The following is a 22,826-nucleotide window of genomic DNA, read 5'->3' on the forward strand; positions in this document are numbered from 1 at the left end:
GGACGGACTTTACCTTTTCAGGATCCATCTTGAGACCTTGATTCGAGATGATGTAGCCCAGGAAGGGTAGAGCATCTTTCTCAAACACGCACTTCTCCAACTTGGCGTCCAGGCGATTCTCCCTCAACTGCAGCAAAACTTGACAGACATGTCTCTGATGAGTCATTGGATCTGGAGAAAAAATCAAGATGTCATCAAGATAGACCACAACACAAGCATAGAGGAGGTCGCGGAAGATGTAATTAACGAACTCCTGGAAGACCGCGGGAGCATTACACAGCCCAGGGTGCTCTGGGAGCATTCAGCTCAATCTCCCACCTGTGTGCGCTTTGGCTCCTTAAGTCTGGAGTGAGCTCGCGAGCGCACCCTGGTGGTCACTGTGAAAGAGGACGGCCGCATGTGCAGACATCTCTGGAGAGAAGGGCGTCGACTGGATGAAAGGAGTTCGTGTTTAGCGACCACGGACGTTACACCGATTTTAGAAAATACATCCTCAAAATCTTGAATACACTCAGGCAACGATGGTGCGTAGCACGAGACATCAGTAGTAGACAAAGATATGCCAGAATCATAACATTTAGAATTCCACTTAATCAAATCTGCTTTTACCCAGTCAATAACAGGATTATGTGTCTGCAACCATGGAATACCCAATATTACCTCAGAAGGCAAATTTTCTAGAATAAAGAAGGTGATCTGTTCAGTATGCAAAGTACCCACTTCCAAAGTAATAGGCAGAGTAGGGAACTTGACCGACCCCTGAGAGAGGGGGGTATTATCCATAGCAGAGACTTTAACTGGGGTACTCAACTGAACAAGGCGGATAGCCAATCTCTTTGCAACCTGAAAATCTAATAAATTAGCCGCAGAACGACAATCATCAAAAACTTGACCAGAAACACAAATATTATTAAACAGACAAAGAGACTTTTTAAAAAAATGTTGGGAAAACCTGACTGCTCAGATGGCATTCCCGGGGACCATCTAGGCTCTGAAGTTTTTCCGGAGCTGGATGTTCTGGACACTTGGAACAGTTCTTGAGTGTATGACCACTGTCCCTGCAATAGAAACACAGCCCCTTGCGTTTCCGAAAAAGTCTCAGTTCTTGAGAAGACATAGTGGAGCCCAAGTTTATGGGCTCTTGTGCATCAGATGAAGGGCTCTCAGCACAGGGAAGGGGAGCGGCCATCACAGATCTTTCATTTATGCGCTCTTGTAGTGGATGGTCCAGATGCACTACACGGCTCATGGTATCCTCTAGAGTCAGGGGTGGAGGGTAATTTATTAAAAGATCTTTCAAGGTTTCTGAAAGGCCTCTGCGGAATTGACAACGGAGTGCAGCATCATTCCACTGTGAAGAAATGGACCATCGCCTAAACTCTGAACAATAATCCTCGACAGGACGCAGTCCTTGCTGGAGAGATAACAGCTTGGCCTCAGCCACTGCAGTGGCATCTGGTTCTCCATAAATTAAACCTAGAGCCATAAAGAAGTTCTCCACAGGAAAAAAGTTCAGGGGAAACAGGTTCCAATGAAAAGGCCTAGGTCTGAGGGTCACCCTGAAAAAGTGAAATGACAACACCCACTCGCTGTTGTTCAGTTCCAGAGGAGATATGTCTCAGTCGAAAATACAATTTACAAGTCTCTCGAAAATTTGCAAAAGATTTACGGTCACCAGAGAAACGATCAGGTAAGTTCACTTTAGGTTCCACCGGAGATGTGGCTGGGATGACTGCTTGGGCCTGCGCAGTTTCATGCTGTTGAATCCTAAAAACCAGACCTTGTACCAGCTGAGCCAGATCGTGCATCCGTTCCCCCAGGGCCTTCATAGGTTCCATCATGAAAAAATAATATAAATGGGCTTGTGACTATGTTATGGAATTGCTAATAGAGCTACTCCCCAAAGGCTGCTGGAGACTTCTGGGAGAGGGCATGCATATAAATCCGCAACCTCAAATCCGCCACAACTTTGATCAACAGAGTTTAAGGCTACTCTATGGTATTCGCCAGAGTCCACCACAAGGCAGGATGTTTTTCTTCTGCATAGAACCTAGATTGTTTTAGAGGAGTTCAATGTTGGATAAGCAGTGCAATGCTGGAAAACCTAAACAGGATAACCAGACAGCCAGAGGTTAAGCAGAAAGTTCAAATCAATAAGCAAGTGGATACCAGGTAAAGCATAGTTCAGAGCCAGCCGGGAGCAGATAATCCAAATCAGCAAACAAGGGGTTAACGACAGACAAGCCGAGGTCAGTATTCTAAGAAATCCAAAAGTCAGAGGTATGGGGTTTACTCAGAAGCTTGATCAAGACACCTGAAGTTAAGGAAAATCACAAGCAAAGACTGAGTGAGAAGGACAGGTATAAAGACTAAACCAAATTTGAAAAAAGAAACCAGAACCGCCCAGAAGCCAGAACAGTAGTCGTGGAGATCATTAAAGGAATAGGCGTTACCTAACACTTAGATGCCATGGTCGCTATTGACTGAACATTCTATGTGGTTAAACAGCCGAGATCAGAGTATTTTTCCAATCTCTGCGATTATAGCAGTGTATCAGCTGAGACCCACTACATATGGAGCGGGCTCAGCTCCAGAGCCTCCTCTAAATATACACCGGCATACATGTACATCGGATGTCTCCAAGGCATTGAAGAGTGCTGTCCTAGAAGCAACACAGCTGGGAAACAGAGGTAGAAATCCAAAAAGACACATCAAAACTGATTATAAAGGTAACATTGTTTCCAAAAAGATAAACAATCTGATCAACATAAACTTTATGTGGCAAAAACGAAACTATTAGTTATAACAAAGCAAAGGGCCTATGGCTAGAAAATGTGACTCCCCTATATGTTAGCCAATGTACTTTCAAACTCGAAGTATGTTTAAGTGTATGATGATTCCAAATCTATAGATCTTTATAAAAAATTTGAGCAACCTCGAAAAATGCTTGTCCATGTAGCTCTACTCTAGATCTATATTCTACTAACAGACAATGAAATCAAAAATATATTTTACACATTCTGATCATCCTAGTATCCTGGCACACACTGTACATTAATCCTTGCCATATAGGACTTTCTGCAACCAGTTCTACCAGACAGTGTTGCTGACAGAAAAGAGACATCAGTAACTTTAGTTAGTTCAGACCTCTGTTAATGGGTGAAATTAGAGCGCCAGAGTACAAGACATAGCAGGGACTATGGGACCCATGTCTACTCAGAGGTAAAAGGCAGTTAATGTGGTGACCATTGAGGCTATGTTCACACGGTTAACAAAATACGTCTGAAAATACGGAGCTGTTTTCAAGGGAAAACAGCCACTGATTTTCATCCGTTTTTATAGTGCGTCTCTTTACGCGCCGTTTTTTAAAAATGAGGCGTAAAAAAATGCCCCGTCGGAACAGAACGCCGGATTTCCCATTGAAATCGATGGGCAGATGTTTGTAGGCGTTCTGCTTTTGATTTTTCAGCCATTTATCAGGGCGTTTACGGGCAGAAAAATGGCTCAAAATAGCCCGTGTGACCTTACCCTAGTGTTGAAGGGGGCGTGGAAAAATGAATGTGTTCTATGAAGCTCTGTTGTTGCTTGTTACACCCCTGCTGTGTGCATTATCCCTCTACTGCAGCATCACTATACGTATTATCCCTGCACTGTGACATAATTATTTGTTTTTTCCTATGCTGATATGTCACAGTGTACAGGATGACATTCTCAGAGACCAAAATAATCATAAGCTTTTCATGTTCTGAATTTGTTGCTGACGGTAAATATGGGGGAGTGGAGCCTAATTCCAAGTAATGCTATAGGGTGTCATCATTACATATTTTGCCGCTACCTTTGTTAGTAGAAACGGCCAAGTTTCAATAATCTGATCATAATGCACTCTCTTACATTCAGCCCATCATGACAGCACCTCACACCATAGCTCCCAACCCTCCCGGATCCGGCGGGACAGTCCCGGGCGGTCTGAGCAATGCCCTGCCCTGCCCCCGACCCTCCCTGTTGCCAGCCACACCCCCCTGCAACGATGCTGCCTGCGCAGCAGTCCGCCTGGAGCGAGGGAGCAGAGTTTAGCAGACACAGCGGAGCACTGCAGAGGAAAAGAAGCCACAGGACAGTGGTGAGTACACAGTTTAAACAATTTAGTGCCTGGGAACACATGACATTATTTTATGATTTTAGAAACTCGTGTCTCTAGGCACATTCTTTTTGCAGCTCCTGCCCCCCCCCCCCTTGCGACCACCCTCTCGCAAACCCCCCCCCCCCCACGACACCCTCCGCCCCCCCCCTCGCGGCCCCCCACACCCCTGCTCATGGGACTGCTGTAACTTCTCCCTAACTTCTCGCCGAGGGTTCTCCGGGCACTGTGATACTTTATGCGCTGTGCTCGGGGAAGCCCTTGACGGTACTGTCCATTTATGAGCGCAATCACCGGCTAGAGTCGGCAACGGGGATTCCGCTCAAGTATTAGCCACTGACGTCACTGTCCATATATGGACAGTACCATCAAGGGCTTCCCTGAACACAGCGCTTAAAGTGGCGCTGTGCCGGGGGAGTCCTCGGTGAGCGGAGGAGCTTCCTCTGCTCTCTCCGCTCTGAACTAATTCTAAAGCAGGGAGCTGATAGTTCCCTGCTTCAGAATTAGTGACTACTCCTTGAGCGGAATTCCCATTGCCGATGATCTATCCATATATGAACATTGACATCAGTGGCTCCTCCTGGAGCGGAATCCCCGGCCAGTGCCGGCAACGGGGATTTGCTCAAGGAGTAGCCACTGATGTCACTGTCCATATATGGACAGTGACATCAGGGCTTCCCTCTAGGAACGGAATCCCCGGCCTATGATCTGGCTGGGGATTCCGCTCCTAGAGGGAGTCCCAATGACGCTATCTACAGGGCGGGGGTAGCGCTATCTACAGGGGGGTGGCACTATCAACATGGAAACTGTGGCTCTATATGGGGCTCTATCTACATGGGCACTGGCACTTTATATATGGGCACTGGCACTAGGGGCTGCTTTGGGGGTATTATACTATATAAGGGCAGCTATGGGGCATGTACTGCATGGTGGCCATTAGAGGGCATTATACTGTGTAGGGGCAGCTATTTGGTATTATACTGTGTGAGAGACACTATGGGAGGTTAATACTGTGTGGGCTGAATCGGGTGTGTATGGGCGGGGATTAGGTGGGATTAGAGGCGTGGCTTAAAAGAAAAAAAATTGTCCCTCTTTGTGATACTTGAAAGTTGGGAGCTATGCTCACATTGTAATACACTAGATTAGAAATAACATAAAACTGTTCGGTAGCTGGGACTGTATATCAGTTTAATGTAGTTATAGAAGCTTTTCTCTTTAAAATTTGTTGATTTTATATAGATAGTGAACAAAAAAAAATACATAAAACTAATGACATAATACCAGCATTGGAAAAACGGAAAAATCTAGTCTGTGTGGAATCTAGTGAGGAACAATGTGCCCTCAGATTCATAGAAGTATGGTAGTTCGCAAGCAACATGGAAACTACTGATGTGATTGTGTTCTCTGAGGTCAGGAACAGTTGGTCACTCTTGGATTATGACATCACACATCACTGTGTTATTTGCATACATGAAGATTCATTAGTAACCAGGACACAAATGGATATTGATCAGTTGGTCACTCTTGGATTATGACATCACACATCACTGTGTTATTTGTATACATGAAGATTCATTAGTAACCAGGACACAAATGGATATTGATCTATGTGCTATGATAAGATAAATTGTATCACACTCTTTGTAAAAAGCTGGAAAATGTCTATTAATATGAACATCTCTTCATGCTAAATATATGTCATGCTATAACAACCACTGTGATATGGCATTACCCTTAGGGTATGTTCACACAACAGCGTCCGTAACGGCTGAAATTACGGGGATGTTTTCAGGAGGAAACATCCCCGTAATTTCAGCCGTAACGGCATGGCAGGCGCTAGAACGCCGCGTCAGTTACGGACGTAATTGGCGCTGCTAATCATTGGAGTCAATGAATAATGGCTCTAATTACGCCCCAAGAAGTGACAGGTCACTTCTTTGACGCGGGCGTCTATTTACGAGCCGTCATTTGACAGCGGCGCGTAAATATACGCCTCGTGTGAACAGACAAACGTCAGCCCATTGCTTTCAATGGGCAGATGTTTGTCAACGCTATCGAGGCGAATTTTTCGGACGTAATTCGAGGCAAAAACGCCCGAATTACGTCCGTAATTAGTGCGTGTGAACATACCCTTAACAATAATATGCAGGATTGTAATTTCATTCTAATGCTGGGTTCACACAGAGTTTTTTGCAGGCGGAAAATCTGCATCAAAATTCACACAGCGTTTTTCGCTGCCTTTTTCGCCCGCGGCCATTGAGCGCCGCGGGCATAAAACACCTCGAAATATACGCTTTCTCTGCCTCCCATTGATGTCAATGGGAGGTCAGAGACGTAATCGCGCAAAGATAGGGCATGTCCCTTCTTTCTCCTGCGAGCCGGTTTTACCGCTCGCGGAAGAAAACCGCCTCCACCTCCCATTGAAATCAATGGGAGACATTTTCGGCCGGTTTTTGGCGAGTTTTGCGGCGCGGTTTCCGCGTCAAAAAACTTGTCAAAAAACTCTGTGTGAACCCAGCCAACTCTAATGTTCAATTTATGATTGTCAACACAAAAAAAAAAACGTAACAGCAAATAAAATAACAAAATATAAATTATATAACTGCACTGCATTTTGGCATTGACATGTCCTACATGTAGTCTTGAAATTCCAAGCAGACAATAGCGATATAAAATAATAATGTATGAGTAAAGTAATAAAACATTACATATTTAACGCCCTAATTATCAGAGTATTTTGGTACTATAGACTCTAACTTTGTAATTTTTGGGCTACCTAAATAATTTATAAGGCTATTTTTTATACACACATATTTGTATTGTAGTCTGTAGCCATTGGGTGATATGCATTTGAGCAATAAAAAAAAATTGTGCACAAGGCCAGGGTCACATACACAGTTTTGATGCAGATTTTGGTGCAGAAATTGGCTCTGTTTTTTTAGCCAAACGTAGTAGTGGACTCAAAACAAAAGGAGATGCATTAGTCTTTTCTTTATACTGTTCCTTCCTTTTGGATCCGTTTCTGGCTTTGGCTCAAGAAACTGAACCAAAAACTGCATCAAAATTTTGTGTGATCCTGACCTAAAGGAGTTTTATACTTTTTCACAGCTTAAACTTGAAACAGTTTTATACTTTTTCACGGCTTAAACTTGAAACAGCTTTCCTAAGGCTGGGTTCCAACAGTGCAGGTTTGCTGCAGATTTTGCCTGCATTTTGTAAATTTCTTCTATTTAGGTTCCGTTCCTGGTTTTGGCTTAAAAAATACATGCAGAATCTGCAGCAAATCTGCACTGCGGGAACCCAGCCTTAGGGTCCTTGGACACAGCATTGTTAAATGCACTGACCCTGTACGATGACAAAATCAAGTTGCAGATCAACTCAAATATTTAACATGCATACCTTCCAACCATCCCGGATTCAGCGGGACAGTCCCTGACTTTGGGCGGTTTCCCACTGTCCTGGGGTGGCCGGTGGTATTTTCCCGAACTCCGGGTGTCAACTGTATCTGCGTCCTCAGGACGCAAATACAGTTGAACTCAATGCTGAAGCAGGGAAAATTCAGCTCCTTGCTTCAGCATTAGTACAGAGGACTATCCAGGCACAGCTCTTCTTTAAGCGCTGAGCACGGGGAAGCCCTTGATGTCACTGTCCATTTATAGACAGTGATGTCAGTAGCTCCTCCTGGAGCTGAATCCCCTGCCAGGGTATTGCCGACGCTCTGGCCAGGGATTCCGATCATAGAGGGAATTCCTGACGTCACTGTCCATATATGGACAGTGAAGTCAGAGGCTCCTCCTGGAGCGGAATCCCCTGCTAGAGCGTAGGTAATGCTCTGGCCGGGGATTCCGCTCCAGGAGGAGCCACTGATGAACAGTGAACATATGAACAGTGATGTCAGGGGCTCCCCCTGGAGTGGAATCCCCGGACACAGCATGGCTGTTGCTCTGGCTGGGGATTCCGCCCCTAGAGGGAGTCATTATGATTAGGGGGAGTAGCGCTATCTACATGGGGGTTAAACTATCTTTAAGGGGGTTTGGCACTTTCTACATGGGCACTGTGGCACTATCTATGTGGGCACTGACACTTTATTTGTGGGCACTGACACTAGGGGCAGCTAAGGGGGCATTATACTGTATGGTGGTAGCTAAGGTGGCATTATACTGTATGGGGCAACAATCGGGACATTACACTGTATGGGGGAAGCTATAGGGGCATTATACTGTATGGGCAGCAGAGGGGGCATTATAGTGTATGGTGGCAGCTGAGGGGGCATTATACTGTATGGGGCAGCTAAGGGGGCATTATACTGTATGGGGGGCTATAGGGGCATTATACTGTATGGGCAGCTGTGGGGGCATTAAAGTGTATGGTTGCAGCTAAGGGGGCATCATACTCTATGGGGCAGCTATGGGGGCATTATACTGTATGGGGGAAGCTATAGGGGCATTATACTTTATGGACAGCTGTGGGGAATTATAGTGTATGGTGGCAGCTAAGGGTGCATTATACTCTATGGGGGCAGCTATGGGGACATTATACTGTATGGAGCAGCTATGGGGCATTATTCTGTATAAGAACAGCTATAGAGGCATTATACTGTATGAGGGCAGCTATGGGGCATTATACTGTATGTGTCAGCTATGGGTGCATTATGCTGTATGGGGCATTATACTGTATCCGGGCAGCTATGTGGGCATTATACTGTATAGGGACATCTGTGTGGGCATTATGCTGTATGGGGGCAGCTATGGGGAATTGTGCTGTATGGGGGAAATAGTTTGGGCAATATACTACATGGGGACATCTGTGTGGGCATTGTACTGTATGGGACATTTGTGTGGGCATTACACTGCATGGGGGCATCTGTGTGGGCATTAAACTGTATAGGGGAATCTGTGTTGGCTTTATACTGTATGGGTGCATCTATGGGGGCATTATACTGTATGATCGCTGCTGTGGGGGCATTATACTGTATGGGGGCAGCTATGGGGCTTTATACTCTATGGGGCAGCTATTTGGAATTATATGTGGGAGGCACTATGTGAGCATGATACTGTGTGGGCTGATCCAGGTGTGTATGGGCAGGGATTTGGCGGGATTAGAGGCATGGCTTAAAATAAAACAACTATCCCTCCTTACGTTACTTGAAAGTTGGGAGGTATGATCATGGCAGTGTGCATGAAACCTTACGTGTAAAATAATGTATGCAGTTTTAAAGATGATCCTAAGATCATCTGTCACCAGATGATCCCTTTAAGAAAACGCATATCTTTCTAAATCAGCAGCAGATGCTATTACAAGTGTACAATTTCTGCAAATAAAGACATGTAATTGCAGCCACTTTAGTGCCAAAAATAGTTATGGCATCAACCACTTTCATTGGCATACATTGTTACATTGTGAACTTTATATCGACGCCCCAGTATTTTGCAATAGAACCCACTGGTGTGACTTAAAAAAAAAGATGCTTTCTCAAGGTGACAAACTCCTTTTAATAAGCAGTCATTGCAGGAATGAGTTACAAGTATGTAATAACCTTGTTCACACTAGCATGTTTATTAATTTGTTTGCATTGTTTGACATACATTATATTTAGGTTGCAAAGTGCAAATATGGATATTTTGTTTCTGTTTGCATCTATACCATCAATACTGTTTTGTTTATGTTTTGTAAGCTGGTTATTTTTTTTTTACAATAATTTATGTAAAAAAATCGAAGTTCTTCTAGGTCCAGGAAATCCTCTTGAAGCTTATTGGATAATGGATCAGACAAGTGATGAGCAATGTTCCCAAAATTTAATTCTCATTAACTTTAATGGGTAAAAAGAGATAGAAAAAGCCTTTTAAAAGTGGATTGAAAGACTGAGGCATTTTTTCGATTTCTAATCTTTTTGGATCCATTGTATAAAAAATCATCCCAGAAGAATGTGAGTGTGCTCCTAGCCTTTGGATACGCAGGGCACGATAATGATGACATTGTTAGCAATTCTGCTTGTAACCAGCTCATTGTAACTTTGTCCTGAAACACCCTGAAAAAAGTCGTTTTTTCTTTTTGTTACTAACGTTAGAAGCAGCTGCTCTTAAATGTGCTGATACACTTCTCTGTGGAAATCATATTTCATTTAATCATAAGGTTTCATGTTACTGCAGCCATGAATAAAACACAGCAAGCTCTGCATAGCAGGGCTGTAATTAAATGTGCAGGATTTTGTTCGAGATATAGTCTCCTTCATTCCGCACACCGAATCATTCATAATAAAATAAATGCGGGTACTGAGAACGACACATTTGGATAGCTGTCTGCTTTGTTTAGTTACAATTATTTAGATAAAATGTTTTTCTTTTACAATAAAGGGGCTCCAAGGCTACCATTATTATGAATTATTTGAGATGGGGTTATCAAACGTATGAATATATTCCTGTAAAAATCAAATAATAACAATGTATTTTCAGCTGGTGATGTTTATATGAATACGTATCAAATGTGAAACAAATACAACACAGAATGAGCTTATCTAAAATGAACTATGGCAAAGTAAACATTAACGTAAAAATAATGCATGGCGTAATAGTGTATAGAATGCGGCGCAATTCTTCACTATAAAAATCCTAGAAGCCAGTGCTTGCTGGTGATCCTGACTTTTTACCATTGTCCTGCATGAAAGACAGGTATTATTCATACTCTTTGGTGCATCAGCAGGTTTTTCAATGATAGTGTGAGCATGAATAGCTCTAAGTAAACCCCTTCTGAAGTGCCATTCACATGGTTGCACTGTATCTCAATAGACAGAGTACCATAGAGATTATATACCATTTAACATTTTTGGTTTAGTGCATGCCATAGCCCCTACCAAAGTGCTCTCGAATTAGGAATAGGGAGCATGATAAAAGAACGCCTTGTTGTACCCAGAATTATTCACTTACACTTTTTTTGTGGCAGAGAATCAGTCATTCTTAGTTTGACTAAAAAGCCATTCCCCCAGTGACAAATGACAATAACACTAGAAAAATTGTATACTAGTTACATTTATAAATCTTCCAATTTTCTCATTACAGAAGAAATTTTAAAGACCTGTAAATTTCCTAACCAGAAATAAACATTTGTGCCTCTACTTTGGGCCTCATCATAAAAGAAAACTGATGCTAAAGGACCATTAACATTGCTACTCTGTAGGTCAGTGTCATTCATGAAAGTGTTAAAGGGGTTGTCTTATAAAGTTCCTTTAAAAACAGCCACCCCAGGACTGGCTCCGGGAATCCCTCAGTGATAAGCCATTATTCCTATGGAAAGATTCGTCCAGCATGTAGTTTTACATACCACCATCCGTTCACCGTAGCAGATCTTCACTCTGACTCTTGCTCATGGAAGGGAAACCCCTCTATGATGTTTATATACCCTAAAATGGCATATGGAAAGAGTTTGTCTTAGTGAGACTACCCCTTTAAAATATGGCTATACTATTTTCTCCTGAAATATTTCCCTCAGTGAAAAGATCTATTCCAGCCTTTTATAGTCTCATTAGTGCAGAACAAAGTGATTTGGTTAGCAATCTGAAATACTATAGTAAAATCATGAGATATAGTGAAGCTGTATATAATGGCAGCTATCAAATGCTCATAAGGGGTTAAACCAACAGGCACAAAGAGCACTCACTGTACAGCCCCCCCCCCCCCCCAATCAAAATTGCAGGTAATGTATCAAGAAAAGAGTCCTGTCAGTCAGCACCTCACCTCCAATCAGTGCTTTGAATCCGCAGAAGTAGTGTACCCCTGAACTCCGATCTGGGGGTCATACACTACTTGTCTGCTGGTTCAACCCTCCATAGACATATTATATATACCCTTATATAAAGCATCCCTTTCTCACGACACTGGTATTTTCAAGGACAGCTATCACATATATATATATATATATATATATATATATATATATATATATATCTTCTAAGCCTTGTATAAAAAAGAATTTTCAATAAAGTCAGGATTCCCAACATAAAATGAAAATAACATGTTGTTAAAAAAAATGTTGCTATATAAGCCTCTATTGCCGACATAACTTGTCCTGGAATTCTCAGTGGGCTGTTTACAGATCCAGATCTTATAATAACTGGTATCAGTGAAAGGCACAGCCAGAATCTTAAAACAGATGCAATGAGAGTATGAGGCTTTTATATTAACCATTATAGAGATGACATAATGCCCAAATAAAACTGTACTATTTTGTCTTAAAAAAGGAAATACTTTTCTTCAGTAATTGTTACGGTAGTTGTCCTTGATGTACATATGGAAGGCCATTACAACCCTGGATGCTGCTAGTCACATTTTGTCAATAGACAAGATCCTTATCTCCTTAGCAGATTCTCATGTTAGAAGTTTTGTTAGTTACCTTAGATAATGTTTCTTATAACTGCGGCAGGATCCGCACCGTATAATATAGTATCTCTTGTTCTAACACTTACTGGCCGTAAACAGACACAGATGTTATTAAGCATAGGATAACTTCCTCTTGGAAGACATGAAATGCTGCTTATAATAAACGAACAAATACTGCAAGATTTTTATACAACTTTTTTTTTTTTTGTAATGTATTGATTTTATTTCGCCTACTTTCTGAGCATTTTCAGGAAGTTGTTGCCTAGCAACCCATAATTTCTCAAGACCTACATCTGTAGATAAAGAGCTGGAGTCAAAATAGTGCACATCTTCCAAAGTCCTTTGTATGATTTTAAAGACCATACAACTTCATATCTATTATTAACAGAAATCTGATAACATAAATCTAGAACTTAATTGCAGAGGGCATCCAGCTTTGATGGTCTGCTAGCACAGATGTCGCTAGGCTCATGGCTTTTCTCCCTGTCTGGGAGAGGGGCTTGTGTGCCTATTGTCTCACCTGGATATGTGTTAGGTAGGGGAGTAATGGTTGGAAAAAAGGAATAGGTGGGATTTATAGTCCAGAGTTTAGCAAGTGTCTTGAAAGAATACTTAAAGTCCATGTACACCCTTGAAAGTGATTTTTATTTTTTTTATTTTTTTAATAAAAAGGTCAGTAGTGTGATTGGTGCAACTTTCAAATTAGTTTTTATTAAAAATTATTTTTACTTTTTGAGTTACAGCTGCTTTGTATTCTGTATACAGAGCAGCTGTATTGTTCGCTGAATCCTGTACCCGTCAGGTCCACGGGACTGACGGGTTCAATAAAAGCGGGTCCACCTGTAATATATCACATGTAAAGGCCCTTTTACACTGGCCAATTATCGGTCAAACACAGAGAACGCTCATTCCCGATAATTGCACTGTGTAAACTGGGCAACTATCAGTCGATGAACGAGCAAATGCTCGTTCATCGGCTGATTGCATCGTTTTAGATGCATAAACTTTTATTGATGTCGGCCCTGTGTGTAAACAGGGAGATGTGCTGCTAACACGATAGAACTGTATGAGGACGAGCGATCGGAGTAACAACTGCTCGTACCCATACTAGCTCCTTGTGAAAGGAGCAAACAAGCGCCAATCAATGAGGTGTATCGTTGATCGGTGCTCGTTTACACAGCCCACATCAGACCGTGTAATACTACCTTAAAGAGGCTCTGTCACCAGATTTTCAAACCCCTATCTCGTATTGCAGCAGATCGGCGCTGCAATGTAGATTACAGTAACGTTTTGCTTTTTTCAAAAATGAGCATTTTTGGCCAAGTTATGACCATTTTTATATTTTTGCAATTTTCGTCAGCATCATACAATTCTATTCACAACGCCCAGCTAGTAAAACAAGTAAAAACGCCCAGCTGTACACACACAATACACGCCCACTTGTACATAACTTTAAACACGCCCAGTTGTACTTAAGAAAGGCTAATTTGCATAAATATAAAAATGGTCATAACTTGGCCAAAAATGCTCGTTTTTAAAAAAAAAACAAAAACGTTACTGTAATCTACATTGCAGCGCCGATCTGCTGCAATACGAGATAGGGGTTTGAAAATCTGGTGACAGAGCCTCTTTAAGTTCATAACTTAAGGGGTTCTCGTGAAGAGAAGGAGAACGTCCATATTGTCTCACCCCTTTAGTAAATTAAATTTGGTTAAGGGAAAATAGGACTAGTTTGCATACTATTCTCCTGCTAAGGGAAACAGTGGAGCACCATAGAAAGTGAGACACAACATCCACTGCAGGATAAGCTGGCATGTGTGGGGGACACAAGCTTTAAGGCTGGTCCTTAGAATGGGTTGGCCTGGAGAGTTATGAAGAGGGACCAACAACGAGGCGGGGAGCCAGTTCTGGCAGGCAGGAACGATCGGCCTATTGCAAGGCTGGGAGCTGGGAAGGATGAGCTACAGCTGAGGGAGTATGGTTTTCAATTCATTCATCAGTCTTGCACGTATCACTTACATGCCCTACACACATTTAGCACATTACAGGTAACAGTCTCTATATGGTCTGGAACCAGAAGTTAATCTTGCAAACATAAGAGGAAGAATTGGCACTTATTTGATGGGCCACTACATATGCAACGTGCGCCAGAACAAAATGTTACAGTTGCAGCTGACCTGGCTGTGAAGGATTCACCATATGCTTACAAATGTTTAACTCTTTATTAAGGTCTACAAGTGAATAAGCACCAGGGATTAAGGTGGCCGCAAACAATAGATCATGGTTTCTAGAAATCAGCAATTTCAAGTGTGTTGGCCAATTACCAGGATACATTATTCCTTGAAAAGCATTTCCATTGGGAACAAGTGGATTTTTTATTTTATTTACCTTGTTCATCAACAACTTTCACCTGATTGCCAAAGATAAGGGCCTGCTTGTAACAAAGATTATGTGCCACTTTTTAGATTAATTTGTTTATGTATGCACGCACTGATGCACTATAAGGCTACATTCACATGAATGTAGCCCACCTCGGACGTGGAAAAACTGCCGTTTTCCACGTCCGAGATGGACCCGTGTGGGACACGTTGTCACGGATCCCCCACAGACTACAGTCTATGGAGTGATGCGTGACACGCAGTAAAATAGGTGATGCCCCAAAGTGATGCCCCTTGAAAAAGCTACACGCGAAACGCGCGTCGGGGCATCACTTTATCCGCTGGGTCACACTACCACGCTACTGAACATGGGTAAGAACATTTTTATGGTTCTGTCAGGTCCTATATATAGTTGTTAACTGGCTATGTTTACTAGGTGTAAGCCCTTACTTAAGCTCTTCACCTTCTTCTTTTTTCTGTCCTGACATACATTTACCTACATGGATATATCCCTGATTTGGGGTACAAATAAATCAGTGACTTCTCATGCCGTAATTTGTTTGTACGTAATTTTGATCTAGTGTTCATCTATTTTTTGACCCAGTAATTGATGTGTTTTAGATTCTCATGTTTGATTATTAATAAAGATTTTCTATTTTTTCAATATTTGATATCTCTGACTCGTTTTCTCTTGTTTATATATCTTATATTTAGTTAGCAGTTTTGGTTACATAATCATCTAAAGGACTAAAGAATCAGATAATGTTGTATTATACAATGAATCCATTTTTTTCATATATATACCAGAACCACAAAACACCTTTATAGAGGATCCGTCCCTAGTTTAGTAATACCCTATCTCCTAGCTAATCCAATAGGCGCTGTCACATTGATAATGCTGGTGAAAATTGTGTCCCAAAACGTTCATTATTTATGAATAAGTTATGAGCTTTTTTCTAAAAATGTAAATGAGCCTTTATTAGTCAAGTGAGAGGTGACAGCAGGGATTCTCCTGAGGAGGAGCTACCACACATCCGCTGAGGATGTCCTATCAGTATCAAGCTGCTTCACACAGTGTGAGGGACTGGGGCTGGAGGGAGGGGGGTCACTTTAAACAGCCATATCTCGGGCTGTAGATGACCAAGAACAGCGGAAATATCACCAGTTGAAAACACAGTCGGGAATGGAATCTGTATACCATATGTTCACACTGTGTTGCTGGGTAGGGAAGGGGGAGAAGCTGTGTGACGATTGGACAGCGTCATACAGAAAACATTACACCGTCCAGAGTGAAAATAAAGTGTCACCTCCTTTTTGGCTATTATAGCCATATTAGCATATTTAGAAAAATGCTCAACTTTTAAAATAATAAAAGTTTTTAAAAACAAATCACACTGTAGTTATCAGCAGCAAAGTGCCTATTAGATTAGTTAGGAGATAGGGAATTAATAAACTGGTGACAGAGTCTCTTTAAGAAACTTAGTTCTCTAAATAAGTCCTGTTCTCCAATAAAGTCATTCCCACAGGCAGTCCCATACTAAATATGTATGAAATACAACCATAATGTTTGTCACGGAAAGGGTTACACCACTGTCTATTTATACAGTACCAACAGAATCAGTTCTGATAGAAATATAAGAAATATAATCAAAACAGCTCTGACCCGTCGAGGCATGGACTCCACAAGTCCTGTGAAGATGTCCTGTGGTATCTGGCACCAGGGCGTTAGCAGCAGATACTTTAAAAGTAAGTTCACACGTGGCGTAAATACTGCAGATTTTCCACAACGGATTTTGTTGGCAGCAAAGTGGATGAGTGGATTTACGCTGCGTAAATGATGAGCAGAAAAAACGTTCAGAAATTGACCTGCTGTTTTTTTAGTCCGCAGCATGTCAATTGTATTTGCATAAATTCTGCTTATTTGTTGCGGGTTTTCCCCATTCAATTCAATTGGGAGGTGAAACCCGAAACAAATATTAGATGTTGGTTTTTTTGCGGCGGAAAGGCTGCGATTCCACTGAAAAACGCAACTTTGTGTTTCCTCGTCTAGGCCGGCCTGCTGGGATGACGTTTCGTCCCATGTGACCACTGCAGCCAATCACAGACTGCAGTGGTCACATTTGATGAAGCGTTATCCCAGGGCTGCAGAATGACATGACGCCAGGACATCGAAGGGAGGCATCGCCATGGTACGTATCCATTTTTTTTTCTGTGCAGCACACATTGCGGCCGAAAAACTGCACCACAATTTGGTGCATTTTTTTCCGGCTGGAATTCCCTGCGGTGAACAGGACGAATACGCTGTGTACTTTTACGCAACGTATCCACCCTGTGTGAACATACCCTAATTCCTATAAGTTGTGAGGTGGGGCCTCCATGGATCCGACGTGTTTTGTAGTACATCCCACAGATGCTCGATCAGATTGAGATCTGGGGAATTTGGAGGCCAAGTCAACACTTTGAACTCTTTGTTATGTTCCTTAAGGGTATGTTCACACGACAGTGTCCGTAACGGCTGAAATTACGGGGATGTTTTCAGGAGGAAACATCCCCGTAATTTCAGCCGTAACGGCATGTGCAGGCGCTTGAACGCCGCGTCAGTTACGGACGTAATTGGCGCTGCTAATCATTGGAGTCAATGAGTAACGGCTCCAACTACGCCCAAAGAAGTGACAGGTCACTTCTTTGACGCGGGCGTCTATTTACGCGCCGTCATTTGACAGCGGCACGTAAATATACGCCTCGTGTGAACAGACAAACGTCAGCCCATTGCTCTCAATGGGCAGATGTTTGTCAACGCTATCGAGGCGCTTTTTTCGGACGTAATTCGGGGGAAAAACGCCCAAATTACGTCCATAATTAGTGCGTGTTAACATACCCTAAACCGTTCCTGGACAATTTGTTCAGTCTGGCAGGGAGCTGCTGAAATAGGCCACATTCATCAGGGAATTCCACTGCCATGAAGGGGTGTACTTGGTCTGTAACAATGTTCAGGTAGGTGGTACATGTCAAAGTAACATCCACATGAATGCCAGGACCCAAACTTTGCTAGAAGAACCTGCCCAGAGCATCGCACTTCCTCAGTAGGCTTCTCATATTGCATCCTGGTGCCATCTCTACCCCAAGTAAGCAATATACAAATACCCGGCCATCCACATAAGGTGATTCATCAGGCCAGGCAACATTGTTCGTTGGTCTAGTTCTGAAGCTTACTTACCCATTATAGGCGCTTTCAGTGGTGGGCAGGGATCAGCATAGGCACTCTGACCTGTCTGTGGCTACACAGCCCCAAACACAGCAAGCTCTGATGCATTTTCTGACACATTTATATCATAGTTAGGCCTCATTTACACGAGCGTATTATACGCGCGTGCGACGCGCGTGCTTTTCACGCGTGTCGTACGCACCTATGATAGTCTATGGGGCTGTTTAGACGATGCGTGAATTTTGCGCTGCGTGAGTGCGTTGCGTAAAACTCACGACATGTTCTATATTCTTGCGTTTTTCACGCAACACGCACCCATTGACTTCAATGGGTGCGTGAAAACAACGCATGCTACACGGACGGTCCTGCGTTGCATGCGCGAAAAACACGCAAGAGCTGTTATGTCCATTGTAATTAGTCTATAAAGCTACACAAAGCTACTCCAAATCAGGAAGTGCCTGCCTTTCAAGTGCGAGGGGGCAAGTCTAGCCAGTGCCAGGAGAGTTGTATGCGGATAGTTTTGAGCGTTTCACAGCCATACTACAGCCATGCCGCGCGGGATGGATGTGGAGCGCCTCATCCTTTTTGTCCAGGAGCATCCAGCGATATGGGATACCAGATGTGAGGAGTATCATAACAGGACGGTGAAGGAGGACGCATGGGAGTTGGTGGCCAAAAACCTCTTTGGGCAAGAGTGGGAGACTGGCCGAACCCGGGACCGCACTCGGTTGGGTGAGTACCTGGCATTTTCTGTCAATGCCTGTCATGCCTATAGAAAACCTGGGCCCTGTATGTGTATTGCGCTCATTAGCACGAGAAACTTTGGTGGAGCAGGTGCTTCCCCACGTCCCACCGCATTGCCATTGCAGGGCCCTTCATTTTGAAGTGAGAGGTGATAGTTCTGATGGCGTGTTATGTTTTTGTTACATCCAACAGTCCAAGATATCAAGACACGGTGGCGGAGCTGCCGTGATCAATTCAGGCGAGAGATGGGTGACAAGGGATGCAGCGGAGATGGGGCATCTCGCAAACGGCCCTACATATATACTAAGCAGCTGATGTTCCTGAAGGACATCATGGATATGCGCACGTAAGCGTTTATGCCGTTGCATGAGTGTAATGTGTGTTTGCCAAGGTCCTGTCTGCCAACGTGTTGTTGTGGGCAATGTTAGATATTGTAGTCATACTTTTTTTGCTCCTTGTAGAACCACCGACAATTTGGAGGACACAGCAGAGGAGACTGACGTGGGGGAGTCTGTGGCCGAACCCCCTGCTCCCAATATCGTGCCACCCAGCCCCGAGCCGACACCCCAGGAGCCAGCACCAGGCCAGTCAGAACGGCCGGTTGCCTCTCCAGCCCAGGAGCGGCCCGTGCGAGCCCGCAGTCGGCGTGTTCGTGCCCCACAGCCCTCCACAGCTGCCCAGGTGGATACGCGGGTACTGGACTATCTCAGGCGAGCCGCAGAGGAGGATGGGAATGATGCCTTCGGCCGCAGCATTGTCCCCCTCCTACGCCTGGTGCCGATGGACCTTATGGGCCGTATGCAGGCGTCGATCGTCACATTGATCGACGCTTGCAGACCGCCACACAATCCCCATATGTGTTTCACGGCAATAGAGCAGTGGCGAAATAATTACATGCTGCCACCCACGGCCCAGGTGCCTGGGCAATTCCACCCTGTTCCCCAGATGGTACGGCCGTATCCCTACATGCGCCCTATGGCTCACCAGCTGCCAGGGCACACATTCCACCCACCACATCAGCACCACTATGCTGGCGAGGGACAACCTACCCAGCTCCAGGTCCAGCATAGTGGTGCTGATATGCAGGAATATGCCTCCCCAGGACAAAGATACCAACACCTGTGAGTGTGTTGGTGGGAATATCTTTGGACGGCAATGTTGTGTGTGGTGCAAGGCTGCCCACGTTTGTTGTGTGCACACATTGTTGTTTTTTTGTTCGTTACACCATGTTCTTCGTGTGTATGTTCAGGTGCAAAACGTTTTAGTTGGCTCCAAAGCCATCAAGAAAAATAATCATGGTTAATGGTTTGCTTTCATGTTATTATTCATTTAGACCACACAACACAAGGTTTGCCACAATGTTCCTTTGCCTACACTCTCACACACCTCTGGCCTTTTGGACCAATGCATGGCCATGTGATATAAGGTTTTAGTTCATCTGTCGGGGTTTGACATAGCTTGAAAGCGATTGCAAAGTTTAGGTCCTGCCATGGGCCCCGAGGCAAACGAACTACACTTGCACTTGGACGGTCCTAAAGTGTAGTCGGCACAACAGGATATATGGGGAAAGTAACTCAGCAACTGTATAAAGTCCTGCTGAACCCCTGAGAGATGTAAGCTCGCAACGCGCGTCAAGGGTCCTCTGGTTTTGCGCGTCCCTAACCCAACCCCAAACCCACAAATACACACAATAGTTACATGGTCACATGACACGTGGGTAGTGAAGCCGCCAAAGAACATACACCCCTTCAAAGGTCTTCTGGCCCCCACGGTGCTGGTCCAGATGGGCACGCAAAATATGCTGCCAACGTATCACGCACGCGAAGGTCAGAAGAGACAGAACGCCCTTGAGGATTCACCGGGACATTGTCAGTGGTGCCTGCATGTGTCAGGATATATTCTGCATCAAAGTTAGCATCATTAATGCGGCAGAAGTTATGCAGAACTACACCCGCTTGTATAACACGTGTGACATTCGGCATGGACAATTGCATGGTTGAGAGAAATACACGCCACCTGTTTGACATAATGCCAAAGGCACATTCCACACAGCGCCGAGTTCGTCCCAGGCGGAGATTGAACATGCGCCGACGGTCATCCAAGCCCCTTCTTGCAAAGGGACGCATGACTTGCCTAGTGAGTGCAAAGCCCTCATCCGCAACGATAACATACGGGATAGGGGGGCCACTGGAGCCCGGGAGGATGGAAGGTTCCGGCACCGCCAGTCGCCTATTGAGGAGTCGTTTTCCCATTCTTGAAGAACGGAATATGCGTGCATCAGCGGAGCTTCCATACGAGCCAATGTCAACAATAGTGAAACTATAATTGGTGTCCGCCAAGGCTAACAAGACCATAGAAGAAAACTGCTTGTAGTTAAAGTATTGGGAGCCACTGCGTGGGGGCTTTCTCACACGAATGTGTTTGCCGTCTAAGGCACCAATGCAATTCGGAAATTCTGTCGCTCTAAGAAATCCCTCCGAAATACTTAGCCACTGTTCTGTCGTGGGCTGCGGCATGACCGTGCTCTTTAACCTCTGCCACAACACGACACAGGTGGATGTGATAATGAACGAAATGGTGGTCACTCCCAAAAGAAATTCAAAATGCAACGAATGATAGCTATTGCCTGTGGCCAGAAATCTAAGAAAAAACGAGAAAGAAATACAAAGGCAGAACATATGTTAGTGGAGGGCTGGATAAGCAGACAGCGGCATGGTCTAAGTGCAATCCGTTTCACACATACCTCAAGGTCACAAGCAGCCGTTCTTCGGCCGAAATGCAGCGTCTCATGTTGGTATTCTGGTAGGTGAGACCAGAGCGAGTTTGCGCAAGAAGAAGGTCAAACGCGGCCACAGACATGCGGCAGAAGGCACAAAATTTTTCGGGATGCCGCCCTAACTCCTCATACAGGGTATGGAAATGGCCTTTTATAGTACGTTGCGCCACAAGTGGATGAACCCAAATGCGAGTTCTTACAGACGTCCGGTGCTGCAGCATGTGTCGCCGCTCGCCAAACCGACGTGAGATCATCCAGAGAAGAAGCACACGTGCCAGCGATGGCGAAGCCATAATAGTTCGATGTCAAGGCAATTGCAACGTAAAGGGAAAAACACACGCTTGTTTCTGCAGAGGCGGAAAGAAGGTTCAAAACTGGGTTCTACCAGCAAGCAGGGGTTGGGCCAGCTGGCCTATTTGTAGGCAGGCGTCCCAATAATCCCCTCTGCGTTTTTTATGCGCGATGCAAACGCTAGTCCTGCGCGCGTAAAAAACGCAACAAGCCTGCGTATACGCAGACCATACGCAATACAAACGCGCGAAAAACGCAGCGTTTTTTGCGCGCGCAAAACGCACACGCTCGTGTAAATGAGGCCTTAGCGTTAACTTTTTCAGCAATATGTGCTACAGTAGCTCCTCTGTGGAATTGGACAGGATAGGCTAACCGTCGCTACCCACGCACATCAATGAGCCATGGATGCCCATGACCCTGTAGTCCTTTGAGCCAATTTTAGAAGGTTGTCTTTCCTTGGGCAATTTTTGGTATGTTCTAACCAATGCATACTGGGAACACTCCACAGGACTTGCCATTTTGGAGACGTTCGGACCCAGTTACCAGGCTATCACAAGTTTACCCTCATCAAAATCTCTGAGATCCGTACAAATGCCCATTTTTCCTGCTTCCAACACATCTAATTCAAGAACTGACTGTTCACTTGCTGCCTAATATATCCCACCACTTGACATGCGCCATTGTAAGGATATAATCAATGTTATTCAGTGTTTTTTATGTTATGGCTGATCAGTGTATAACTTCTGCAACTCTTCACTTAATAATCAGCAGTGATAACCATAAGCAGAAAAAAAAAAAGAATGCTCACCTGGGTGGTTCTGTGGCTTGGTGTAATTCCCATGAACCTGTAATAGAGACAATACATCAATAACGAAAAAATAAAATTGCAAGAGTAGAAGATCCCTATACAGTTATTGATTCT

General features: G+C 44.0%; 1 protein-coding gene across 1 annotated transcript in view; it reads right to left on the reverse strand.

Annotated features, from left to right (window-relative positions):
- The window catches only part of ADGRD1 (adhesion G protein-coupled receptor D1), a 717,614-nt gene that overhangs the window by 686,444 nt on the left and 8,344 nt on the right, over positions 1–22,826 (reverse strand). The window contains exon 2 of the mRNA XM_075854444.1: positions 22,713–22,749. Within this exon, the coding sequence (XP_075710559.1) occupies positions 22,713–22,749 (37 nt within the window). The remainder of the gene's footprint in view (positions 1–22,712; positions 22,750–22,826) is intronic.

This window comes from Rhinoderma darwinii, chromosome 1 (assembly GCF_050947455.1).
Source record: "Rhinoderma darwinii isolate aRhiDar2 chromosome 1, aRhiDar2.hap1, whole genome shotgun sequence".
NCBI classification, from domain to species: Eukaryota; Metazoa; Chordata; class Amphibia; order Anura; family Rhinodermatidae; genus Rhinoderma; species Rhinoderma darwinii.